This window comes from Gymnodraco acuticeps, unplaced genomic scaffold (genome assembly GCF_902827175.1).
Source record: "Gymnodraco acuticeps unplaced genomic scaffold, fGymAcu1.1, whole genome shotgun sequence".
Classification (NCBI taxonomy): Eukaryota; Metazoa; Chordata; class Actinopteri; order Perciformes; family Bathydraconidae; genus Gymnodraco; species Gymnodraco acuticeps.
In genome coordinates this window covers 2,092,229-2,119,208 of record NW_022989894.1, presented here as the reverse complement: position 1 = coordinate 2,119,208, position 26,980 = coordinate 2,092,229, and the positions used below count along the sequence as shown (strand labels likewise).

Below are 26,980 nucleotides of genomic sequence, written 5' to 3'. Positions count from 1 at the left end.
GTTGTCGGGTCGCAGCCCGGGTCGACAAGAGAGAGCCAAGAGGGTACACACTATTTATAGGTAACCCATAACATGTCCGTGTGGGAACAATAACCGCAACTGTAGTTCCAAGTTTGAATTATGTCCCAGTGGTTAAATAGGTGGTCACCACACTATTGGATAAATGTTGGCCCTCGGACACATGTAGTTGGTGATCCCTGGCCTACAGGAATGCTTTATTTTTTCCTCCGACATAGTTGTGTGACTGGCAGTACAAAGGTAAACCGTTCTAAACCTAATCCAATAGTAGTTTCAAACTGAGTGTTTTGTGCTATATCAGGCGTTTAGCCTTTTTAAATTAGCTGTTTTAAAACTTTCACCCAAATGATGAATGCAGGGGTTTGTGCTGGTTCATGGAGGGTCATGTGTGAGACTAATTGGTGCATTGGCAGTAATTGGACATGTTTGTCACGGCAGTTTGATGGAGAGCCTAGGGAATCACCACTCTGCATAAATACACTCTCAGGACCCGTCCAAGGCCAATGCATTCAGGCCCGCCCTTACTGGCAATGTAAAGGGGAGAGCAGAATAAGAACAAAGGAAAACAAATACATGCACACACACTTAAATATGGACACAGGGAACAATAAGTACATTTTCCTCAATCTCATAATTTATTTTATTTATGTATTTATTTAACTTTTTGACATAATAGGATAGCATTTGAAGTAGGTTATTCATTTGTGGAACTCCATAGAAGGTTACTTTATCCTGTATTTTATAAGATCTGAGTTTATTTATTCAAATGCCATTTATTGTTCATGTATATATAACTTAGCGTGTGTGTGTGTGTGTGTGTGTGTGTGTGTGTGTGTGTGCGTGTGTGTGTCACTGTCAGAGACACTTCCTTTGGACATAAATCATTACAAATAACAGAGGAAAGTATCATTTCCAATAGCCATGTCTTTGTGCTTTCTTCTGAGAAATGTCAGCTTGACCATGCTGTATAGCTCAGCTGCTGTGTTCCCTTCAGCATGCTGAGCCATGTCCATACACTGAGCTCTGCATGCCCGCTGTCAGCGAGAACCAAGGGGTAAGCAACCTCTGTGTTTCTCTTTGCAAAGAAACAAAAGCACTGTCTGATGCAATGGGGCCGCAGAGACTGCAGTGTGTTGTGGTGGTGACTCAACTCTACAAACAGCAACAACATCTTGAATGATGGGAGGACAGATGCCCTGCTGAGCGCTGGATTTGTTTTGTATTGTCACTGTCACTGTTCTTCTAAGTCTTTTCCTCTGTTTACTTGGGTTGCTTACGAGGCAATGGCGGGGCCTCCAAACCCAATAATACAGCCATCGATGTTGCTGTTTATTTCATTAAAATGTTAAATGAGCAAACTATTTACAAAGTGGATACAAAGTACCACAAAGTCATGTTTTGCATAGTTACGTCAATGGACAAAGATTGCAAAGTGACCTCTTATTGACTTAGCCTTTACTGTTAAATATGTTTCTGAACATAATTGTACAGTGACCTTGTCATTGGCTTTAGGCAAAGATGAAAGGCAATGTATTACAATTCATCAAAAAAGGTATGAATACTCTGTGCAGTGCATTAGTAAAAAACCTTCAGAATTTCATATCTTACTAATTTAAGCAGGGATGTGTTCCAGGTAGATGTGGGCCGACACCTCCCTCCCTTTTCAATTACAATATACTCATTGTGTTTCCCCTTGCCATCCTGTCTGCCCATGTGTGATCAGCATTTGAAATGCTGTTTAATAAATCACGGTTTTCAGCAAGGTATGCTTTATTTTTAATATTTGGATCTTATTGGCAGTGAGCATTGGAACTGTCCCCTTTGAAAAATCTAATTTGTACACCCTGCTGTGCTGATGGCACATTGCACAGTGTCACACACACTGGATAAAAATGATATGTGTACCAAAAGAGCACAGACAAGTAACGTATTTTTCCAAAATGTGTGAATATTCAACGTTGTTAATGTTAAGGAGTTTGTTTTATGTTCTTTGTTGAACAAAAGTGTATGGGAGCTCTCTGGCTAACTGTGCTTTTGTGTTTTGAATGGTAACCTAATTAAAGTAATGGTCCAATTGATTTGATCATTAATTTGAATGAAATTCACTAAACAGGAAAACATTTATTACAAAAATGATTTAGTATGTTTACCACATGAGCGAGAGTGACACTGTTTAGCATACCATTTTAAAACAAATATGAAACAGTCCTTTTGTGTAAACAATCCTATTCAACTTAAACATTAACATAATTGAAGTATTGCCTTCTGTTTGCTGCAGATAAAGCAATATGTCATGGTTCCTAATAGAAACTGGTGATGTAGTTATGGCAGACCCATTATGCATGTTAGTATTCTTGTCACCCACTAATTTCCAGCACTCACATTTTATGCACAAATGCAAACCTTCAAAGTCAGATTTCTTTCTGACAATATATTACAGTTCACTGTTTTGGTGGCCCATCCATCAACCCATTGACCCATCCATACATCCATCAACACATCCATCCTTCCATCCATCAATGATAGGTCTCTTTTCCAAACCGTGTTGCTACTGTACATTTCACCCTATATTCAAGACCACTGCTCTCTCCTCTTTGGTAGTTCTGGCACATCACCAATGGGCCTTAGACTTGGAAATATTGATGTGTCACATTGACACTCATCTGCAAACTGTCTGATGTGTGCCTCTGTATCCTCAAGGAACTGGGCAGTCTCAGGACCTCAGCTGAGCCCTGTCGAATATCGAAAACAGAATGCCTACATTCAATGCTTGACTTTATGCCACAAAAGGGAAACACACTTCCCTATTCTACATTAAAGGTGGGGTAGGTAAGTTTCAGAAACCGGCTCGAGTGCACTAACATTTGGAAGTACACAGCCGAAAAGAATCTGCCCCTTCCTTCAGACTTCCTTACATAGCACCTCCTCCAACACCTGTATATATACAGTCTATGTCCAACACACATGAACGCGCACATGACTTAGTTTGGCTATATAGTTCAGGGGAATTGTAAACCATATAAAACAGATAATTACCTGTCCAAGAGAAAAAGAGCGACCACGGCGTCAGATTTCAACTCGGTGTGTATGGGGGTTATTCCCTATCTTTATTCAAGAGCGTGGTATTTAAATTTGAGAGCATACTGATTTCCTTCACTCAAACCCTGTCATCGCACCAAAGACAAACCAAAGAGTAACCGCCCTTACGGGACGCTGTAATAAGTAAAGCGAACGCACCCGCAAGGACACCTGGCCTCCTATTGGTTGAGGGATTTTGACAGGATTGTTGCACAAAAGCTTCGAGCGTGCACAGAATAAATCTGAGAGCAGAACAAATCTGTAAGCAGCAATATATCTGAGTGCAAGCGTACAGTTTGAGCACAAGCAGAGCACATCTAAGTGCAAGCAGGCACTATTTGAGTGCGAGGACAGGGTTTGAGGGAAATAAATACATAAAGTATGCTCTCAAATTTAAATACCACGCTCTTGAATAAAGATAGAGAATAACCCCCATACTATAGGTGTGTTCCATCAGTAGTCGCCAACGTTGAAAAGCAACTCCGATATTGACTCTGGTTTGAATTCTCCTAGTTTCCACTTTGTTTTTGTTCCTAATTTGCTCCGTTACATTATTTATTTTGCCACCAGTAGACGATGTTGAACCTAACTCTGCCATGGTGAAAGTGGCCGCCTGTTGCTGGCGAGTCATTGAAGTACTGCTGCAATGCACGCCCAATGAGGGTACGAGATACATTTGTGCGTGCACGAGATGGAAGGCTGACAGACAGGGCGGTCGGCTAAAATGATTGGTCGTACTTTTTACAGTACTACGGCTTCCACAGATGACATTTTTTTATGGATTTTTTGTCAAAGCACTTAAGATATTCATTGCTATCGGGATGTTAAGAGCATTCCATGGAATATAACAAAAAGTGTATCTCGAGCCGGTTTCTCAAACTTACCTACCCCACCTTTAATGATTATAATCTTGGGTCAAACCTACTGGTAAAATGTTTCAGAGCAAAAGGACCATGCAAGCCAAAAAGCGGAGCTCAGTGCAATATCCACTGGGTAAAGGCTAGATTTTGTGATTAGAGCTTGGCAACATACACGTGCCCTTAAAGATCGAATATAATCACTTTCTTGGGAAGCCGGCTGATTTCAGAGGTGCTAACCCAATTCAGTGGGGCTCATTGCTTTGCCTGTGAATCCACACTCCTTGATAGATGATGGAAGTCTTATTTAGGAATTGTCCATGGTGAGACATGCCAGGGAGGTGTGGGACTACAGAAAAATCACCAGTTATTATTTTTCCTGATGGATGGGAGGGTTTTTATAGTGCAAATACATATCTATTAGAGTTGTTTGTAAGTTGCTAAGCAACAATGGCTGGTAAACTGCCACGGACAGCGGCTGTGGTCACAGAGGAATCCCACAGCAACACTATACTCTTGAAATTGAGCCTTTCACTGAAGACTGCTGCATTTTATATTGATAGTCAGACATTCATGTTACAAATGGGACAAGCTTTGCGTTTATGAATACCAGATCGAGTCTACAATGTCTGAATCATTCTTGATTTGATAACAGCTAGTTTAAATAATGTCTGAGGATTAGAAAGACATAAACTGCAGTATTTATGAATATTATCTTCATCCAGTATCATCTGTGTCTTAGACAGGTAGAGACTTACCCTTTCTCAAACTGATCCAGATCCACTAAACCCAATAGCCGTGGAGTGTCTTTGGAGGGCACATTGCATTAAGGGGGAGGGTAGATAATCAATAAACAGCTAAACTGTGGCATGCAGACTTTACACTCACACAGGAGGCAGCATGAATATTAAACCTTCATTTGATTGTTCAACTGCTGAGTAATTGTATGTGTAAATGCATTGTATATGTATCCCTAACACAATCAGTGTGTGCTTTAAAGTACGGTGTGCACACGTGATTAAAGGAAAAGGGGAAGGGCGAGGGGTCAGGTTACAATTGAGACTAATATTGATGTTAAAAAACTCATTTTGTGTTTGTATTTGTAGATCCCAAACCTCCTTTCTATGATTTAGTAACTGCCTCTGCCTCCTGCTTACCACACACACAAAGGAATGTTGTGCTGTCATTGTATTGTACCACAATCTTAAAAGTTCATTCTCTGTCTCAGGTCCCTCAGGTCTTATTCTTCTTCTCTTGAGTTGGCTACAACTACATTTTTTCTGAATTAGACAGGCAACACATGGCATTCTGTGCATCAGTTCTTTCTGGCAGGCACTCAAAGCATTGACAAATGACTCCTTAATTCAGAGGAAAACAGAGGGTGTAGAAGGTGAGGCAGACACAAATAATGGGTTGCCTCAGATGTGAGGTGCATGCTAAGTTAACAGACTCGCCTTCTGGATAGAGGGAGTTGAAGATGAAAAAAACAATCAATTCCAATATCCCTGTTGCAAGACAGTCCAGAAGGAGGGAAATTGGGGAAACAAATGATGAGGAAAACACGAGAATAAGGATATTGGAATGTTTCTTATAATGTTTCACACAATAATGAATCATTTCAAAGAGTGCTGGAAACAAAGAGTAAAAGTTTGACTCATACATAAAGGTGTATAGCAGATAAAATAACGATATTCCAATAGCCTTCCTCATGTATTTGTTACCAACAGCATGCTTATATCATCCTTCTTTTACAAATCATTTGCTAATCAAGCTCATCTCTTTTGGCACTGTGACTCTGTCGCTTGACCCAGAAGCACATTCTTTGCATCTAAACACTGACTAATGTACTTGTTATTAATCTCCCTCTCTACCTCTTGCTTTTCCAGATGATGAATGACCAGGCGATGCTGCCCAAAGTTAGAGCGCTGCTCCAGCGTGATTACAGAGCCCGTTATTGGTCTGCCCCTGCACTTGATTAATGCTCTTGTTCCCACTTCCCACAAATATGCTGACTCTCATCAAGCTCTTTCGTCATTGAATAGAGTGCGTTTTTTTAAGCTTGCCGTAATCACTGAAGAAAATCTAGTGGGTGAAGAAAGCAGGTACACCATAGTCATCAAGTACAAAATATCCCTTCTTTGAGTTGTAATCTTTTTTGGATGGACGTTAGGAGTAAGAGGATGGGGATTTATGTACTTTATTTGTCTAGCTTTTTCTTGCGGTTGCATAGGCAATGGCACATTTTGATGGTTCACTTGATCGCAGTGAGTCAGGTCATTAATCATCAGTGTGGGGTGTCAGTGGATACTGAGGAATTTTAACAGAAACGTATTGACCAAAAATATTCGACTTGTCGCTCAGTTAAGAGTGGCTGAGTTATGGGATGCTTTAATGTTCATGAAGTATTTGTTGACACGTTGGCATTGGTTCAAAAATAAGCAGCAGGAACGCAAAGCTCATATTGATTCAATTTAAATCACTGCTAGTGGGAAAGTGACTCAGAGAACTCATTCGTCAAATATGACCATTTGATAAAATGTCTGATAGAAATAATTGACTGAGGCTCAACTTCTCCACTTTACAGTTGTTGACGCAAACATTATTGTATAGTGCAAGTGCAAGGTAAGCTCACATTTCACACATTATAATAATTGTTCAGCATATGCTATGGTTCCTTGTTTTTCAGCACAACTGGGAAAGAAAATGCGCAGTTATTGATCAGTTAACTACAGCAAACACTTACACAGCAAAACAGTACAACATATGTTATGCCTTGCATTCTGTTCGGGGTTCTGCTGTAATGAAAAGAGGGCGAATATTCATTTTTAACAAAAGGGGCTGTCAAGGCCACTATTTACTGGAGGCTCATTCACACACACTGTCCATTTGTGTTTGGCTTAATGGCAATGCATTATCCACTAAAATAATTGCAAATAGACAAATAAAATAATTTAAGACTTTCATTTACTGATTAATGAATGAAGGAGGTTTAAAATATGCTTTGTAAAAAATGTAGTGATTGCCTTAATTCATACACAAATACAATCCCTTTTATACAAGCAATACACACAGCATTATGTGCTGAACTATGCAAAAGCAGAAGCTCTGATTTTATTATTTCGACCCAATGTTTCCCTTTTATGTTTCCTGTATTTAAATAAGGCTTCCAGTAGAGTATGGACATTCACTTGAATTAATCTTCCTCTACCGAGTCTGGCTTTAAATGCCAGGGGCTATGATTGCAAAGTCATTAAAGTGTAAACATAATGTAAACAAATGGATACAATCTATGAGATAGAGCTTGGCTTTATATTCCGTTTTTCTGTAATGATGGCAGTATTTTATTCTTTTGTAGGTAAACAGTAACACAAGCTGATATCTTTAATGTGAAGCCTGTGTCAAGAAGGCCATTACCAGGCAGGTGTAGTGAGAGTGAAATCATGGAGGCACTTTCTATTTCACACAGGTCTTACCCTCTGATTTGCTCTGCACACTCACAGGTGCAGGGAACTGACATTTGCATTCACTGCTTAAGCCTATCAACCTAAAACATGATCACCTGTGGTCAAGGTTGACCTTGCGGATCTGACAAAGCACTGCCACTCTGTTTCAAAATGTGCATAAATATAAAAAAATAAACAATCTTTATACGAATGCTGTGATTGAATAGCTGCAAAACAAATGGAAACATTTTTAAAGGAATTTCAATTGAAAAAAAAGTTCTAATTGAAAACGGCAAAAAGCAAGGTCTGTGGAATTATCCAGAGACTAACCAAAAGTGCATTTTCAAAGCTTTAAGCAGCAAAAGCACATACTATTTTATTTTACTACACTGGACAAATAATACTGGACTTACAGAATACTTAAAAATAGTGTGTGCTGCCATAAAGAGGCACTTTTCTTTGAAAATACACCATGTACCTGATAAACATCTAAACATACTGTGTACATTGGTGCTTAGTGTAGTCTAAATTATTCAAGGTCTGTTGATGTTGATAAAAACAGAAAAAAACATATCCACTTACAAACTCAGCTTGGTTAAGCTAACACTTACCTTGACACTCACTTTTTTAGATACAATACGTTCCATTGGATTCTAGCCAATGAAGCTGGGATGCATCCTGTTAAGTGCCACCGCTACAGTGCATCTCACCATTTCTCGCACAAACATGTCTATTAAGACTGACTGATTGTGTCAATGTCTGCATAAACACTTTAGGAAAGTGCATTAGCGAGAAACTCCATAAAAAATACTTTGTTCCACAAAACTGCTGGGTAATGAGATGCCTGCATTATTCATGACAATCTGAAGGATCCTATGTTACATAAAAGTATCATCAAGCAAATACAAATCATGAACTTATTATTCCAATTAAAACCAGCTTTTAAATCAGTCATACAATCTGCATTTCTTCTAATTGTAATGAGTTCTATTTTTATCCTGGTTTGATGTTGTTAAATAATGTTTTATCTCTCAAAAGCTCAAGTCAGTTAAGCAACAAAGAAACATGACATTCTTCTCATTTGTTGTAATGGTGTGAATATGTCATAAGTCCTGTTACCATGAAGAGTCAGATGTAATACCTAAGTTCCCAATATTAACACAAATATATTTGAAATGCCTAATCACTAAATGGAGCTCATATTGTACATTGAGGCAGACAAAGTGTATTCTAAAAGATACTGCTCGTCAGACATGCTCGCCACTTTAATGAAGGGCACGTCCTTCCACTGATGAATGGCTAAAATTGTTTTCTCAAATGTAGCTGCCGCAAAGCAGACAAAAGCTAAGTTCTTGCTCAATACTGCAGTGCTCAATATGCACCTGTGTTTGTGACGTAAACCAGCAAGTCTATTCATCCTGAAATAACGGTGGCACTTGAGTGACAGTCAATAAAAAGAAAATGTACAAAGGAAATAATTGCATTGAAAGAACCGCTCAAGCTTCGATCTAAAAATGATCTATTACTATATATTCTGAATCTGATCAGCGACATCCTGCTCATGTATTAAAGGCATGTCTACAAACGGATGTTGCTACAAAACGTGTCCTGGTTTTTTAGCTCAACATCACTGATCACAACCCTTTTTCTAAGTAAGTGAAATACCTTAGCTAATTAATCGAGAGCCGTACCCCAATCCCATTTACGTCAGAGTTTGCAGATGTTTACAAGTGCCTCTGGAGTTCTGTGCCCCTGAGGCAATTTAATAATGCCTGTTAAAAGTTTGGATAGTGGATCAAGTTTGCAACAACCATTTATGTGACACTTAATTGAAAGTCAGTTATCAGTGAGGGCTGTCATTTGAGCTTTCTCTTTATTTAATTTGTAGAGTCAAAAAACAACCAAAGCAAGGCAGCAGGGCACATTCAAATGCTTTTTACAAAACATGAAAATATAATTGTAAGGAGCCGACAAAATAGCTAAGATAAAATAGAATATTAAAAAAACCTGGCCATTCCTCCATAACAGAGTGCAGTGAAGATTCTGATGATACTTCCAGTCAGGTAAAGCGAGCATGGTCTGTTTGAAGTGGCTAACTGTCATATTTTTGGCATGTACATTATTACACAGTAACAGCTTCTGACATGCTGAGGAGACAAGACATTTTGTGTTAAAAGCTGTCTGCAATGTCAAGTTGTCGAATACACTGATAAATACAGTGATGCCCTGGAATCAGTACAAAGAAGAGGTGCAAGATTCATTTTTGGAGATTATGAATGGGACAGCAGTGTCACAGAAATGCTCAAGCGGTTGAACTGGGTGGAATTGAGTGAAAGGCGGCGATTGGCTCGTTTGGTTCTCTTCTTCAAGATTGTCCATAACATCTCAGCCATTGTACCTAGAGCCAGTTAGAAGTGCAACCCGCAAAGCCAACTGTTTGAACTTCAAGAGAACTTTTAAGCCTCTTACACACCGAGCCGATTATCGGTGTCGATAGATGTCGATAGATATCGGGCCGTCGATGGGCGTCGTGTCGCCCTACTCAGATTGGTGTGTACTGCACCGTCGTTTATTTTCGGGCCGTGCCGACACCTTCCGCCACCGATTTGACATGTTGAATCAGGGGGCCGTCGGCCATAGAAATCACTCTGATTGGCTGTTCAGCTTAGCGAATCAGTGCATGAGAAGTGAAACGGAAGTGAGGGACCCAAACAAACTATTAAGAAGGCAAATCTGAGATTTCATTTAACTCCAGCTCTCGACACAGGTTCGGGAAAGCCCCATGAGCTTCTCGCTGTAGAGTGAAAATGGAACGCACACGCTATTTGTTGTTTGTTTATATCACGCAGTCTGTTCTTCTTCTCTCGGTGTATCACGCAGTCTGTCTTCCGGTTGTTGCCTCTTTTGGATGACCAATATACACTACCGACACCTGCTGGTAAGGAGAGTTATTGCCACTCACGCATGCACTGTTCGTACGTGCAACTTGGCCGTCGGCTGAAACGTCTTTGCGGTGTGTTCCAGTGCGAAACATGGCCAAGACGCAGAGACGTGAGGCGACGTGAGCCGACATTTGGTGTCAGTTTGGTGTGTAAGAGGCTTAAAATACTCTTTCTTTCCGAGAACAATCAGAGAGTGGAACTTGCTACCAGAAGAAGTTGTCATTGCAGAGTCCGTGGAGTGCTTCCGGCAAACTTTAAGTGACATTTAGCGGGGATCATCCATCCCCCACTGAGCGTGACACCTCTGGGTTCTGCTCAGTATTAATCCAGATCCAGGATGAGTCCCTGTACTCTCCACATATTCATTTAATGGCAATTTTAAGGTAAAGGGACATTTTCCTCACTAATCATCTGTACTCATGAAGGCAGCATTATCTAACATGGTTTGTGGACAGTCACTCAACTGTTTTGTTGCTAAAATGTTTTCGAAAAAGGACATATTGTCAAGAGGAAATATAATTCAAAGAATAATGGCAAGACAAATGCATTTATTATCCTGGATGGGCATGCTCACAGTGAGAAGCTGCTGACCAGAGATCAGTGATTCCATCTGGCAGTCACAGCAGGCTCAATGCACTGGTCACTGAGTCAAGCCGCAATGCTTGAAAAATGAATAAATAAATTAAATAACATGAACCTCTACTTTGTGTAATTAAGTATGCTTTCCAAACAAGAGTACAACATACTGTAGGTCTAAGACAACACAAATAAAAACCGGGAAAGGGCTTTGTTCCTGACCTCTGACCTTATGTGAAATGTATACATGGACGGTTTAAATGAAGTCTGACCTGAACTATTTTCCATGATAACGAATTGAATACTAATTGTTTACATCATTTGTTTACAGCTCTACATGTCAGAGTTTGCTTTGCCTTGTTTGCTGAATTTACATCTATGGTAAGGGTTTATATCCAGAATAATTTTTCACTATTTGGTCTCCATGTTGGGCACCACTGGAAAAGCCTTAGTTTAATTTAAGTTAATGTCACTTTAGAGGCAATTAAAACAAATACATATGTTGTACAATATTGAAACAGTTACAGACATGTGGCTAATGGAGCAACCAATGCTGTACTTTTACTGCTGAATTCCATTTATTTTTTAATTTGTTGGTCTAAATTAAAGTCTTATACAAAATATCAAATACCAATAAAATATTTTTGCTTTAAAACAATCATCACTTCGTCATTATCAATAAATGAACATAAGGTGGGGGTTGGGGGATAAGGTGTAGGCATATATGTAATTCGTTTTTAACACATTTACCGTATTGAAGTTGATATGTTTGCATGAAACATAATACAAATATTTGCAAAAAAAAAATGTAACATTATTTTATAGGTAAAGCAATGAGTTCAGTGATGCACAGGCATATATTGAACTGTACTCCTGTATAACAATAGTATTATTTATATTTAAATGATGTACAGAGTGGAACATTTGTGTATGCAGGAAAGGCAGACAATAGGGGTTTTCAAATCAAATATCACTTCCCAGGCTGGTGTCAGTTGGATCCAGTGGTGATTGTTTCAGTCTGCAGCTGATGCTCTGACGTGCTTTGTGATATTCAGCTGCACTGATGCATGCCAGCTTGTACTGGCTGGTTGGATGAGAAAAACACCATTTTGTTGTTGCCACATTTTTGTTATTGCACTTTGGGATTGCCAAATGCATAATAACCTTGTTGACACTTCTTGCCTGTTTGGATTCCATTTTTTAGATCTCTATGTGCACAGTCAAAAAAGTGTTTGTACTGCTGCTTTGCCTGTCACTTTAGCCCTCTACCTTTGAAACCCTATTATATTTTAAATACATAGTTAAAGGTTAATTTGCATGTTATTTCATGTCAAGTCTTATGAAGTTGAGTATTAGGCTCCAACCTGTCATAGCGTGTACATACAGTATGCTAATCTTATATTATTTATAATTGTTCAACGTTTTCAATGTCAAATAGACCAACATTTGAAGTGTTTGGCTGTCATAAAAGTACAGTCGGTTATAAAGCAGCCACACATGATGAAGCCTGTGACATTTATATATGTTACATGTAAAAGAGAAACACAAAGAATAGTTCATTTGAACCACAGAGCACTTCCCTGTTCAACACAAGTGTGGAGTTGTGAGCTGAGTCAGACTGACCTGACCTCTCCTGGGTCTTCAGTAACCAGCACGTCTGTCTTACAGCTGGCGATGGGGTTGATTGACAGCTCCACTGGTGGCACCACAAAGCTCTTGCTGACTGGCAGCCACAGCCCTTGGCCCATACTGTAGAATGATCTGTGTTGGCAACCAGGAGAAAACATAAATGTCAATCAAACTACTGCCACTTTTGAACATTTTGTTATTACTCACATAGTTGTTTGTACATATATAGAGCTGCATTCACATGAGAAGCGGAAAAATGGCTCTACGCTGACGTTGTATTTCTATGGAAAGAGTGGTGCCGCCCTACTGTGTCAATCAGCACTCAAAATTGTCGCCTTGTGCTGATCTTTGACGTAGGTACCACTGACCTTTCAAGGCCCAACTAATCAGACAACAGCTGCATAAGGTGGGGCAAGCCATCAGATGAGATAACCATATAAACACATCTAACTGGCTGTTCTGAACGCAAGGCTTTGCGCCCCACCTCGCGCTGAGCAAAGAGAAAATCACATGTCATGTGAATGCATCTTCAGCATGCAAAGATATGCAGGAATGCGCAGGAATAAAATAGTACATGTTTGATTAGGGCTTGATAGGAAGACAGCAATATATATATATATATTATTGTTGGCATACTTGTGTAGTTTTATACATTCAGGGTAATACAGTCACTGTACATGCAACAAATGTTTTAGTTCATTAAACACCCATCTTACACAGTTATATTACAGTCAAGGGAACGTTTTCACTACTGAATAATTGCTGGCAATACTGCGTGGCAATACGTTCAATTGTTATTCACATGTTGTCCATCCACACTGATGGAAACTGAAAGAATAAATTAGAAGTAGCTGTGGTGAGCTGGCTTTTTTATTGCTAATTTGAAAAATCAATTGTCCTGTCTATAATTATAATGTGCTATGGCACATAACACTTTTTGCAACATGTGTGACCATGGTTCAGGGTGGTTTGAAAATAATGTGGATCAGCCAGATAAGTTCCTCACGAGTGAAGATTAAAATCCTCAGGAGGACGCCCTGGGGGGCCGAGACTTGTCACTTGGGAATAGCAACACCTGGCCTCAAAAATAGCACAGAACATGGGTGTGCTTTGCATCATGGGCTTTTAATCTGAGCAGGTGTGTGGCAATATCACAAATTCCTAGAAGTCTAGAAACAAAGCTTTAATGGCCATGCTTGCAAAAGCTTAGAATATAACACCTTAATTTTAAGCCAATATAATTGGTATAAAATGCAAAAAGGTAGCACACACCAAGGGTTGTAATGAAATGCTGATCACTGAAAGAAGACTTCAAAGTAGAAAAAACAAGTGGCACCCTCAGGCCTTCTGCAATATCAAATATAAACTTGATAGATCCCATATTAGAAAGAGCATATTTTCCTATTAAGTCATGTATACGGTAATCTACAGTTAAGTATTGCTTACTTTCATCCTGTAAACATGCTTTGGTGTGAACTTATTACCGGAACATCCTGTTTTCTGGACTGCTAAACCTCAGCATTTAAAAACGTCCAAAAACGCAACTGCCAGTACATCATGATCAGATCATGTTTAATGCACTACACTCCAGACCTCAAACTTCAACATGTTGTTTATTAATATTTAAATGAAGAAACTGTCTCCATTACATCTTTATCCAAGCGATTCTTCAAATCACAAGATGTTCATTTTCTCATTGCTCCTAGCATCAAGAAAGAGGTGAGAGACATCACTGGTTTCCCACAAATATCGCCATCTGTTAAACCAATCTCTCTTAGGAGTGACTCTAACACTGTCACGCTGAAGAGCAGTGCAGCCTTTTCTCCAATCCTCCCCTACACACTGATATATACCCCTTCCAACAGGAACACATTGAGGGTTTCCACTCGGTTGCTGCACATTTACTCATTGTGTCGGCTATCTGTGTGAGTGTGTGTGCAGTTTTCCTTTCATCTTTCTTCTCTCACAAACTCCGGTCTGACTGCTCTCAGCCAAGCAGTAGATTTGTTTCTGCCTTTGTGTGAGTGTGTGTAGGCGGGCACCATTCAAGTCCCATCCCCAACATACTGTAGCGCTTTTAACTGGCAGTGGACAGCTGAGAGCTGGAATATGCTTTTGTGCTTAACAAAGATTGTGGATTACCTGATTTCCTAGAGTGGAAAGACGTTGAAGAGCTAACTCTGCAAGGTCAACGCGAGGAGCAGCAATATGTGTGTGACAAAGGACACTTCCTACTTTACTTATACAGACTAAAGGAGTAGTGAGGATAAAACCTATTTGACAAAATACAAATCATGTCCTTTAAAACTGAATCAATGTTCAGCCATGTTATTCTTTGAAACTGTATGGATATAAAGGCTACATGTGTGTTTAGGGTTACAAGGCAATGCATTACCGTGTTTACTTAGTAACTAACCCAACAAATGACAGTCACAAAACTATCTGACTTGCGTTGCACATCCAGTACATTTGGCTCAACACTAGAACTACTAAGGGGGTCATTTTCACCCCTGTATTTTGAAATATGTGTAACTGTTAATCTAAAACGCACACATTACTTTTCTTAAAATCTGTATATTTATCATCGAGTGAATTGTGGGGGGTGGGGAATGAAGAGAACAAAGAATATATGAGCATTTATACCTAGAACTGCCTAACGCACACCATTTATTGATTTATTATAAAAATGAATCTGACCTTTTTTATTTGTTATGATTAGAAACTGAAGCAATTTAAAAAAGAACCCCATTTACTGCATTTTAAATCGTTTTTTTTGTATTAAGTCCTACTTAGTAAATAGGAAAATGATGAAAACTAACAAATGAAATGTTTAAAAAAATGACATCTCTGCAAGTGCTGACGCTGTTGAGTTAGGGGGTTTTAGGTGTAATGGAATGTTGGCGGTTTTAGTGTTAAAATAGGGATTATTTGTCATGAGTAAATGTATATGAAAACTTAAAGCATATTGTTAATAAACTACATATGCTGTAGCTCATGTGTCCTATGTGAATGTTCAGTTGTTAATGTATGTCCACATGGTAAATAACATTACAAATGCACTACATTAAAACCAAACCATGATGTTCTACTCAATAAACCTGACATCACCATTCACCAAATGTTTAAAATGGTGACTGTAATAGAGGAGAACATATATTTCTGTCAAAACATTATCAAGAATGCAGTTTAGTTATATGTGAATATTATTGTGCAGGAGACAGGCTTGCTGAAAGTGTATGTGATGAGCTAGGTCATGTTGATCAGAACTATTTAAAAGGAAAATGAAAACGCCAGAGTGCTACTGAATGCTTCCTTAGAGCTTGCAGGTTGGATGACACAATGACCCCATCAAGAATGAGAAGAGAAACAAAAATGGCAGTAAAAGCATTTAAGGAGTCAACCCAGGACTGCCCCTTTGGCTATTTTCCCACATAAAAGCCCATGGGTAAGACTTCATCGTTGCAAGAGGTGTTTTTGTGTGTGTCCATCCAACTGTGTCTGTGTCTCTGCTCATCTGTATGCTCCGTCACACACATGCCAACACTCACACAAACATGCCAATAACACCACCATCATCACTGTCACATATGGCCAGCAGAAGTCGTGTACTCTGGAGATGCAGAGGACTCACCTGAAGATCCTCTCTGGGGCCTGCTCCCCTGTAACTAGGTCATAGCCCTTCTCCAGGTCAGCGTACGGCCAAGGACTGAGAACACAGATAATTGAACGCCAAGTCAAATATTAAAATATGAACGAAAGATCTAGATAAGTAATATGTCAGTGGAAAAAAGGATGGTTTTGTTGTATTCATAAAGTAGTATTCAACATAATGTATATAATACAATATACAAATAACCAAGGTCAAAATCAACATTTCTTGATCAACATGTCGTTTTTCATATGGATACGATAACAGCTGTTACAAAAGTGCTAATATATATTTGACATGTGACTGGACTGGATCCAGCAGATGACAGGTGGAGTTCAAAACAATGTGGGACCTTTTAAGCAAATCGATGACTGGCAAGCCAGCTAATTGTCAAACAATGTCAGAGTCAGCGAGGACTCATTTGACTTACTTTTATATCCCTATATCAATATATACTGTGTTTATTTTGTGTTATTATCCATTAATCAGTCTATGTTTATGTTTTCCTTCTCTGCCCTTCCCTGCTGTTTTGTTTCAATACACACTGACTTCCATTCTGCTTCTTTCTGTATTTCTGATTTCTTCTTCAAATTCTCCTTCCTCAAGTTAAGAGACCGTTCAGGCACATTTGCATGTTTTAGCCCATTACCTGCAAATTGCTTATATTTCACAATAGTGGTGACCATGTTTGAAAGCATACAGTACACTATAAGATTGATTTTCTACCTTGGTTTCCATCCATGTAACTGTAATACTCTGGGGATCAACTTGCACAGATTTGAAACTTGCTCCAAAGAGCTAATCCATCACGGCGAACAATTCACCCTAATTTCATGTAAAGTTAATATTGTGAGCTAATGCAGCTGGGACTGTGAAATCAGCCTTAAGGTCATCTAAGTACAAGTGAGTTTTTAGATACGAGTGGACAGAGAAGACGGGACTTACCCTTCGTTTCGACCCCAGTCGCTGCGAACACAGAGGTGTTTATGGACAGGATCAGGGGAATAACCCTCATGACAGCTGCATTCTCCTGCGACACAATGAACAAGAAGGGGCACAGTGGCAGATATTTATTCATCTCAGTTGCAGAATACATTACCATGTAAGTGACCCTGCCCTGCTCATTCATTAGAGGTCTATCAAATAAGCAGTTGCCATGCTACCTCATTTCCCAGCTGCATTTATTCAGCGTACACAACTGGAGAAGATTAACAGTGACACCAGCTGGGCTATTTCCTGAAAGATGTACGAAACAGTAGAAGTACTTCTCTTGAATTGATCGTCAAGCCATTAGGAATAATTTGCACAGATTGGATAATTAATGGACCTGCGTCTAAATGCTTTTAGCACTATGACTGTATAATGTGCCGGTATATGTTGTAATGTTTGAAGACTGAACAAAAAAGCTTTGAAGTAAGCACTCAAATAAACACTGAAAATAAATAAACAGTCATAAACATTTGCTTATTTGCACACTGCAGTGGCTCAGTCAGTACTACTGTGAGCCGTAGGGTCGCCGGTTCAAGTCCCCGACCAGACCTAAATATGGAGTGTGGACTTCTACTTGGAATGGTCCCAGTTCACCTCCTGCCCTGCTGTGGTGCCCTTGAGCAAGGCACCGGACATCCCCCTTCCCCCCTCACTCCCATTGCTCCCCGGGCGCTGTACAATAGCTGACCACTGCTCCTAGTACCAGTGCCAGGCTCCTAGTACCAGACTCCTGGTACTAGGATGGGTTAAAAGCAGAGAACAAATGTCACTGTGTTCTGTGTGCTCTGCTCTGTGTGCTCTGCATGTGTGACCATTAAAGAGGGTTTCATCCCTCCCAATTCTTCTTCTCTTCTTCATACTGGTAGTCCCTTGGAGTGTCATATATTCTGCTGGCTAGAATCTGACAAAAGGAGACTTGGTTTATGTTTGCTTGCGGTATCCTTTGAGAATGTATCATCCCCACTGAGGCATTTTTGTCCTTGAGCGTTTTTTGTCTCGATATAAGATCTGCGCTCAGCCCTGCTTAGTTGACTGGACAACTCCCAGTGCAACAAGCAGGGACACTCAGACGCAGGTTTGTTTCCATACAGGAGGAGGAAGAGGACTCTCTTGGATGCTGATTCACTTGGATTGGATATCAACAGTGCAATGTGCAGTGCGTGTGTGTGTGTGTGTGTGTGTGTGTGTGTGTGTGTGTGTGTGTGTGTGTGTGTGTGTGTGTGTGTGTGTGTATGTGTGACAACGCATTGGAAGATTGACGTTAAAACAATGCTTCAAGAGCAAACATTCAAAAATGTGATGAATGTGCACTCCTTTATAGTTTTGTTTATTGTTTTTGATGAATCCTGATCTTTTCTGAACACTGAAAAAATAAAACTGTGTCTACTGATCCTCAAATAAATGTATATTGTCCAGCCAAAGCACATTGTAATCATTAAACAAACCATATGTATTGGGTTTATGTTATGTTGTTCAGTTCAACTGGTTTAATGTACAGGTATGGTTATGAAATATTCAGAATACACATCATGTATAATGTAAAGTGTATGAATGCATTTTTTAAATCTTAAGTCATTGGCAGCTCAACCAACTTTTTCTATTAGCGGTGTTCCCAAAATAAATGTCACTGAATGTTTTCTGTTGACCTATATGGAGGCATAACACTGGAAAAATATGTAATGGCCACCTAGGCAGCACTATTCACATTTTATCACCTACTATTTAATAATTTACTGGCCGAGTTTATAGGCTTAAGAGTCAGAGTGATTCACCACCAGGATTCAGTCACAGAGAAATAACAAACGTGTTTTTATTTGCTTGCAGTTATTTCATCTGCCCTTTCTAAATGAGAAGCACAAGCTCTTGAAATGGCTCCACTTTAAGATGAAAACACAACTTCAAATTCAAATAGCCGTTTTCGATAGAAGATGAATGATGAGCACAGATCAAATGACGCAAGCTCCATCCATGATGATAATATATTTTCATCTTTTTATCAAAGAACTTGCATTTTCTTTCGGTGCATAACATAATTCATCTCGAGCATTTTAGACTCACACCATTGTATGGTATAGTAAACCATGCAATGGTTTAATTCGTTTTCTTAGAAATGCCTCTACTGAAGGATGACAGTGTTTGTTAGAAAACAAAGTAGTGAGCCATTATTGTTTTAAAAAAAACCTTGTTAAGGTAAAGCGCCCTTAATCTTCATGGTTACAACGAACCCCAATGTCTTTAGGTTAGGAAACCACAGCAGTCACAGGTGAAGAAAGCTACTTTCTCTCTGGGTTTGAAACTAGAAATAAACAGCCATGTCACATTTTAAACACTGACATTTTGCCGACCCATCCATCAACCGCTACCTCCATTATCTGCATAATTTGTGGCTCTATCAATGTCACTTTACCTTCTTTGCTCCCTTCAAAGAGAGATATAACTCCTACAGCAGCTAGAGGGCTTTGTCACTTGTATGTAAATATATACAGTTTTTTAGGGCATTTACTAAAACGACTGATGTTGTCTCCTTTGATTTCATACTCCCAGGCACAAAAACATGTATTCTGTTCATGTTTCAAAAACACATAAGCACACGCACCTCCATTTCCAACTGCTACTTTTTCCATACACATTTAACCTAGTTAAAGTTAATTATGCCTGACTGCTAGAGGCTCTGCTTAATAAAATCCATCTTGCACATGTGCAGTCAGATCACATGTTACCAGCTTGATTCTGGAGAGGTAGGAAGGAAAGTTTCTCTGTCGTTTTATTTTCCCTTTCTGGTCTGCCACAGGCTGGAATCAGCATTCTTAGTTATGGTTATGCTAACACAAGTGCCCCAACTTGGTATGTCTTTCTTACATACTGTATGCAATGGAAAAATATTTACATAACAATCTCAGATTCTACGGTGAAAATGCCGGACTGCACCTCTTATTAATTGGAGAGAGGAAATAGGAGCATGCTGCGTACAGGAGCACCACTAACAAGTGACTGTGCCTCCTGTTGTACATCTAATTAGGAGATGGACAACATGTTTCCTACACACCAAAAGACAAGCTAATCAGTACCTAAATTACCTGTGTGTCCTTGCTGAACTGCTGGCAAGAGTAATGCTACACCCTGCATTTGGTCTGCATTGCATCCCAATGAAGCCTCGAACACCTGTTTGTATCGGACAAACGGGTGTCAACTAAAAACACATCTTTTATATATATTTTTTTCATATTTAAGAGTAAAAAACGGAATAAAATGTTAGGATGTAACACTGCATGTTTTCTCTCCTTCTGAAACCCTGGTTCAGTTGCAAAACTGTGCCTGCAAATAATATATAAAAGGTTTCTGCTTTTCACAACAACAAAATATGATGCATACACTACAATAATGACAAAGTTTGCATGTACAGTATACCCCCCCCCAAAAAAAGAAACTGCAGCAGAAATGTTCCTTAGCTCAGTTGGATGGATTTTGATGTATTATTACTGCAAACACTAGAGTCGGTTGATAAGTGATGAGTGCATACAGTATTCCTGAAAACATTTATAAATATGTTCACCTTGATTTGCGTCTTAATGTAAGTGTTTTGAATGTAAACAATTGGATCCTTACATAACTGAATGAAACAGCTACGTGATAATTGTGAAGCCTTTGAACTGGGATCTTTAATTTGAGCTTTGATCAAAAGCATCATAAACGTATCCTCTTCTGTTCTCAACATATAGTATGTACAAAAAATCATAAATATATATCAGGATAATATTATTCCAATGCAAATTTGCCCTCAAAATAATAGTGATATACATGCATTTATCACCTGAGTTAGAAAAAGGTTAATCTTCATGCTATTTATTTGAGTCAGTCCACACAGTGGATTTAACAACACCGGCAACTGTATTGCATTCAGAGAGTAATCACACTAAATTAAGCGTGGATGATTGGTTTTAATATGCAGCTCAGTATAAGTATACTGTAAATCCACATGTGTGTAGCCTGCAGGCTGCAGAGGGAGACGCTCACTCAAGTCTTTCCCACCTTTTCTCAGGCGAGGTGCACCAGCGCGGAAGCAGACGCACAGTGTAATCTGAGGCACACCTTGCAAGTAATCAGCGGAATGTGTCTCTTTCCTTTATGCAAATGCCTTTACGGGAGGATCAAGCAATTAACAGGAAGAGATATGGCTGGTTGATTACACATTGAATGGATTGGATTAACTAACCTTTAGACAACTCACAAGAATCCTTTTTCAGTGGCAGTTTCTCTCCTTCTGAAACCCTGGTTCAGATCCACTGCAGGCATATTCAAATGAAGGTTGTGGTTGAGGAGTGAACATTTAACTGACTGGCTATTCTTTAGGAAGCTTAGTGGCAGCAGACACAACGTGAATGTACCACAAAGAATGAGTTGTGCTGAATTAGTTAATAAAGAAAACTGCCTCTTACAGATCAAGCGAGTAGTACAAATCCAAGGAGGAGATGGAGAGTTGGGACTGTATGGTCATTACACTTGAACTTCACTGAGCTTCTAATGCACTATGGCAACTGCACTCAATTTTACATTTACTGTGTGCACTTGGCTGGAGTTAAGTTGTGATTGAGACATGAGCCATATCAGTGCCATACATCTGCTATGTTATGAGTTTGGAACATAATGTGTTGGCTTATTGACATATTTTCTGTGAGGGTTTATATCCTTCCATGTATTTATTTTTATAATATCTTAGTAATCTATTTTATGTCTCCAATTGAATAAATGATGCATACTTGTTTAAGATGAGGATAGGATGGTAGCATATGTTTATCTTAGATGGAGTTGATACATTTAGAATTGCGTTATTTTATTTATTAAAGTGGAGAAGCAAAGAGGCGTTCACTGTGGTTTCAATGTTAGAGGGCCAAGTGCAGCAGAAAACATTACGGAGAGATGATCATCGAAGGGACACAAATGGTACACATGTCTCTAGAGACATATGCATTAAAGGGACTATGGCCCTATAAACGACTTGAACTCAATACAATGTGGACCGGTGATTCATCCTAACCTGAAAGACTCACTTGAAAAAGCATTCTTTATGGTTGCAATGAAAAGCACAAATGATATGAGCTCCATTCACTAAAAGTACCTCAAAGTTAAACACAAGTTGAAGGACAGCCTTCATTGATAACAGTGAGTGGAGGGGCACCTTTGAAGGGTATGTCATAGTGAAATAAATGGTGTTCTTGTTCTTGCCCATTAAGTTATGTAGGTTCAGCCCATTTATGTTCACAGTTTTAATCAGTCTTACATAAAGAGACACAAATATGGAATAAGTTGATGCATCATTGATATGTTACACTGTTGTTGGATTGTTAGTTCATTTGATTAAAGTCAAGACCTTGATTTCAACACAAATGTGTACTCAATAACAGCTGCAACGCTAAATCTTCCTACAGTAACGACCAGAAGCTGTGTCCCTAAATGGCTATATTTAGATGGTTACATGTTGTAGGATCACTGATCAAGCCTGCATAAAGAGCTGAGACAAAGGTTATTGCTCCTCAAGGAGCCATACCAATAAAAGCTTTAAAGCTGCAGGGGGATTTAAAGATAGACAACACCCCACTCGGAAGGGGCAGATAGTTTGGTGTAGGAAAAGTCCAACAGCACATGTTTATCAGAGCAGTTCTAAAAACATCTGGTCAGTATGCTTTTACTGCTTCCTCAGACATCCACAAGCTCACAGCTCCAAGTACAAAGAGAGGAGAGTTAGCCCATGCTGGGATGTTCACTGCTGGATTTCTCAATCAGACCCACATACAGATAGGTCACGCTCAATAATAATGTATCAATGTTGAGGAAACAGTCAAAAGAAGATACAATTCATTGCTTGATTGCAAATAAATAGCATTACTGACAGTACATACATTTATTTGAAAGGTTTATGTTGTTATGTATATTAAATATCTGACACATTCAACCATGTTATGGACTAACTAAAACATCTATCAAATTTGGACTTGCAGACATTGACAACAAAAGGAGAAACCAGACCAATATATTGTTCTGTTTTACAAAACATTGCACTGTCTTTAGCATCACAGGACGTGGAAATAAAACATAACGTTCCATTGCAAGAGTAAATGACTAACACTAGTTCTGAAGTCTGTTACCTCTTTCACACGCGTGATTAAAAAAACGTGTTGGACAAATGTAAAAGTATTATGTGTGTTATGCACTGATTTGCAGATACGATAGCATCAACGTTGTAATTTCCATCAATACCACAGCTTTAGGGGTAAAAATAACAACCCTTCAAGAGGGAAAATAGCTTATTACGGTCATCAATGCCAACATTTACAAAACACCTATTGTGTACAAATCCAGCAAACAATGTTGAGGACATTTTAGCTTTTACATCGTTTTACATCTAGATGGAGTTGGAGACTTGATCAGTTCTGTATATTAAACATATATATCCTTTTTTTAACCAGGTAACAGACTCATTGAGATTAAAATCTATAGGTTACTTACGTAACCCCAGTTCTCAGAGTAACATGAAGTGAGATGTCTCACTATGGGATGCGCCTCATCGCGGAGCAAACAGAAGCATCAATCTCATTACGCCAATCCTGATTGGCTGTTGATCTTGACGTCAGCGTCAGGGAATTCACCCCCTATAAGTAGCTTGCGCCACGACGCATGCGTCATTCAAAATAAGCACCTCTTCTCGCTTCACCATAGCAAGGAGGGCCGTCTGGTGAGACATCTCACTTCATGTTACTCTGAGAACTGGGGTTACGTAAGTAACCTATAGTTCTCATTCATAACACTCCGTTCGATGTCTCACTATGGGAAATTGTAGCTCCCGTATTGTCAGACGAGCTTATCTCGAAAATCACCAAACCAACCAGAACTTAACAGGTAGAGCTCTGACTCAACCAGGTGCCCAGCACTGCTTGAGTCACACTGGGAGCAGAACGTCCAGCCTGTTAAGAGGCGGACAAAAGTGAGCGGCGAGGACCAGCTCGCCGCTGCACCAATGTCTTGGATGGGAGACATCCTGGACAGAGCCCAGGATGCAGCCAGACCCTGAGTCGAAAGAGCTCGCGGACCCGAGGGTGCCTGTGAACTCTGACTCGTATGAGCCCCAAAGCAATTGCTTCCACAAACCAGTGGGAGAGCCGTTGCTTAGTAACAGGCTTGCCCTTATAAGGGTTAGCCCAGGGCACAAGGGGTTGGTCATTATGACGAAGCACCCTTGATCTGTCCCTGTACGTGCGTAAAGCACGGGCTGGACTCGGCAAATCCGGCCGCTGTTCCCCGGAGGAATACAGTGGCGGGGAGGATGCCTCAATGTCAAATGTGGTACCTGAACCAACCGCCTTAAGATAAAGGCAGGGTTGGGCTTCAACCACACTCTGTTTGCCCTGGGGCGAACTGAGTGCATGAAGACTGTACAGATAGCGCATGAGTGCCACTGGCTCGCTTGGCAGCTGCCAGGGTCAGCTTCATGTCACACTGTATTCAGATTGTACCACTCACGGGCCAGGCCCATAGAGCCAAGCGCTCTGGGTGTGGGTGAAAGATCGCCCCCCCCGCTTGGGACAGTATGTCCCTGCGTAGTGGGAGCTGCCATGGCTGCCCGCAAAGCAGCTGATATATCTCCGCTAGCCAGTACATAGCTGGCCAGTGCGGAGCTATCAGGATAAGTGTGTGGCGTTGCTCTCTCACTCTGGCCAGAGTTGGGGGTATCAAAGCCAGGGGTGGGAACGCGTACAGAAGGCCCGGGGGCCAATCGTGCGCGAGTGCATCCACGCCTAACGGTGCATTTAGATCGCACATCGAAAAGAACAGCTGACACTGAGCGTTGTCTTTCGATGCGAACAGATCCACCGCGGGTCTGCCGTAATGCACCCACAGCTGGCTCACAATCCTTGGATGTAGAGTCCAGTCTGCATAAAATGGTATACCTCTGGACAGTAGATCTGCCCCGAGGTTCATCACTCCCGGTACGTGTGTCGCTCTCAGAGAGAGGAGACGTCTACCGCTCCATAGGATCAGTTTGCGCGCCAGTGTGTGTAACTGGAGAGAACGCAAACCCCCTTGGCGGTTAATATACGATATTGTGGTCGTATTGTCTGTCCTCACGAGGACGTGATGTCCCCTGAGGAAAGGCAGAAAGCGTTTTAGGGTGAGAAACACCGCTAAAAGCTCCACGTAATTTATGTGCGCCCGCTGGAGGTCTCTGCTCCAGAGACCCCTCACCGGGCGACCTTCATAAATACCTCCCCAACCTGTCAGACATGCGTCCGTGGTGACCACTTTCCGTGAAAGAAGAGCACCCATAGGCACACCTCGTACTAGAAAAGTCGGGTGAAGCCAGTGGTGCAGTGCCATTACGCATTTCACAGTAACCATAACTACTTTAGTTTTAGGGCAGCCACCCAACGCTGAAACTCCCTCATGTGTAAGCGTCCCAGTCGTACGACCAGGATGGCTGACGCCATGAGCCCCAGCAATCGCAGGCATGATCTGAAGAGAACATGTTTACGCAGCTGGAAAAGAGCGAGACAAGCTCTGAAAGCTTTCACTCTATCCGCTGACAAGCGAGCTGAAAAGGGCACCGAGTTCAGGCGTAAACCCAGGAAGAGTATAGTCTGCGCGGGGCACAACATGTTCTTCTCTGTGTTTATTATGAAACCCAGGTTGAGCAGGTGCTTTACGAGGACATTTGTCTGTGTAACAGCCTCCTGCTCCGACTGTGCGAGAAGCAGCCAGTCGTCCAGGTAGGTCGCCAGGCGAATACCCTGTTGTCTTAACGGGGCTATCGCGGCTTCCGTACATCGTACAAACACCCTTGGACTGAGAGACAGACCGAAGGGGAGTACTCTGTATTCATAACAGATCCCCTGAAATGCGAATCTCAGATATTTCCTGTGTGGGTAATATACTGGGATGTGAAAATAATACGCATCTTTCAGGTCGACTGATGTAAACCAGTCGTCTTGTCGCACGAGCCGCAGCAGAGATGTGTGAGTGAGCATTCTGAACTTATATCTTTTTAGATATTTGTTCAGAGCCCTCAAATCAAGTATTGGCCGAATTCCGTTCCCTCCCCGTTTGGGAACGAGGAAGTACTTGGAATAGTAGCCGCCCTGACTCTGCTCGGCGGGTACAATAGATATAGCCCTCTTTTCTAGGAGTGAGAGAATCTCTCTCTCCAGAATATGGGCTGACTCTCCTCGGGCCTGCGAATGCAGAATGCCCGAGAAGCGAGGGGGGGTGACGGTGACTTGGAGTCTGTAGCTCCGTGTAACTGTCTTGAGAAACCCAAGCAGATGTCGTGAGCATCTCCCGCTGTATGCTCCTTAGAGCCAGCTGAGATGTCACGTCTATTCCCCTCTGAGTCTCTATTTGTTGTGTTATGGGGCCCTCCAGTGTCTGAGCACTGTGGTGCCCCATTTCGACAATCCCCACCGTCACGCGCATGCGCAGTGCCGGCTGGAGCTGTAAAGGCACCACCGTCACGCGCATGCGCAGTGCCGGCTGGGACGGTGGTGCCTTCACGACCCCAGCCGGCACTGTGCATGCGCGTGACGGTGGTGCCTTTACAGCCCCAGTCGGCACTGCGCATGCGCGTGACGGTGGTGCCTTCACAGACCCGTCAATTGTCCGCCCTTTGAGAGAGGCCGTAGCTGCTCTCAGAAGGGGAACAGTTGACGGACTGTTTATTGTTGTTATTGTTTTTCTTTTCATTTTTTCGAGCTGCGCCCTTGGCTCGAAGCCTGGATGCGTCAGCGGAAAATGTTTTATGACAGAAAAATC

At 40.8% G+C, this 26,980-nt stretch overlaps 1 protein-coding gene across 1 annotated transcript in view; it reads right to left on the bottom strand.

Annotated features, from left to right (window-relative positions):
- LOC117538710 (astrotactin-2-like) overlaps positions 1-26,980 on the bottom strand; it is a 347,089-nt gene that overhangs the window by 115,283 nt on the left and 204,826 nt on the right. The window contains exons 8-10 of the mRNA XM_034204612.1: positions 17,138-17,222; positions 16,175-16,249; positions 12,538-12,675 (exon numbers count right to left, since the gene is read on the bottom strand). Coding sequence (XP_034060503.1) covers positions 12,538-12,675; positions 16,175-16,249; positions 17,138-17,222 — 298 coding nt within the window. The remainder of the gene's footprint in view (positions 1-12,537; positions 12,676-16,174; positions 16,250-17,137; positions 17,223-26,980) is intronic.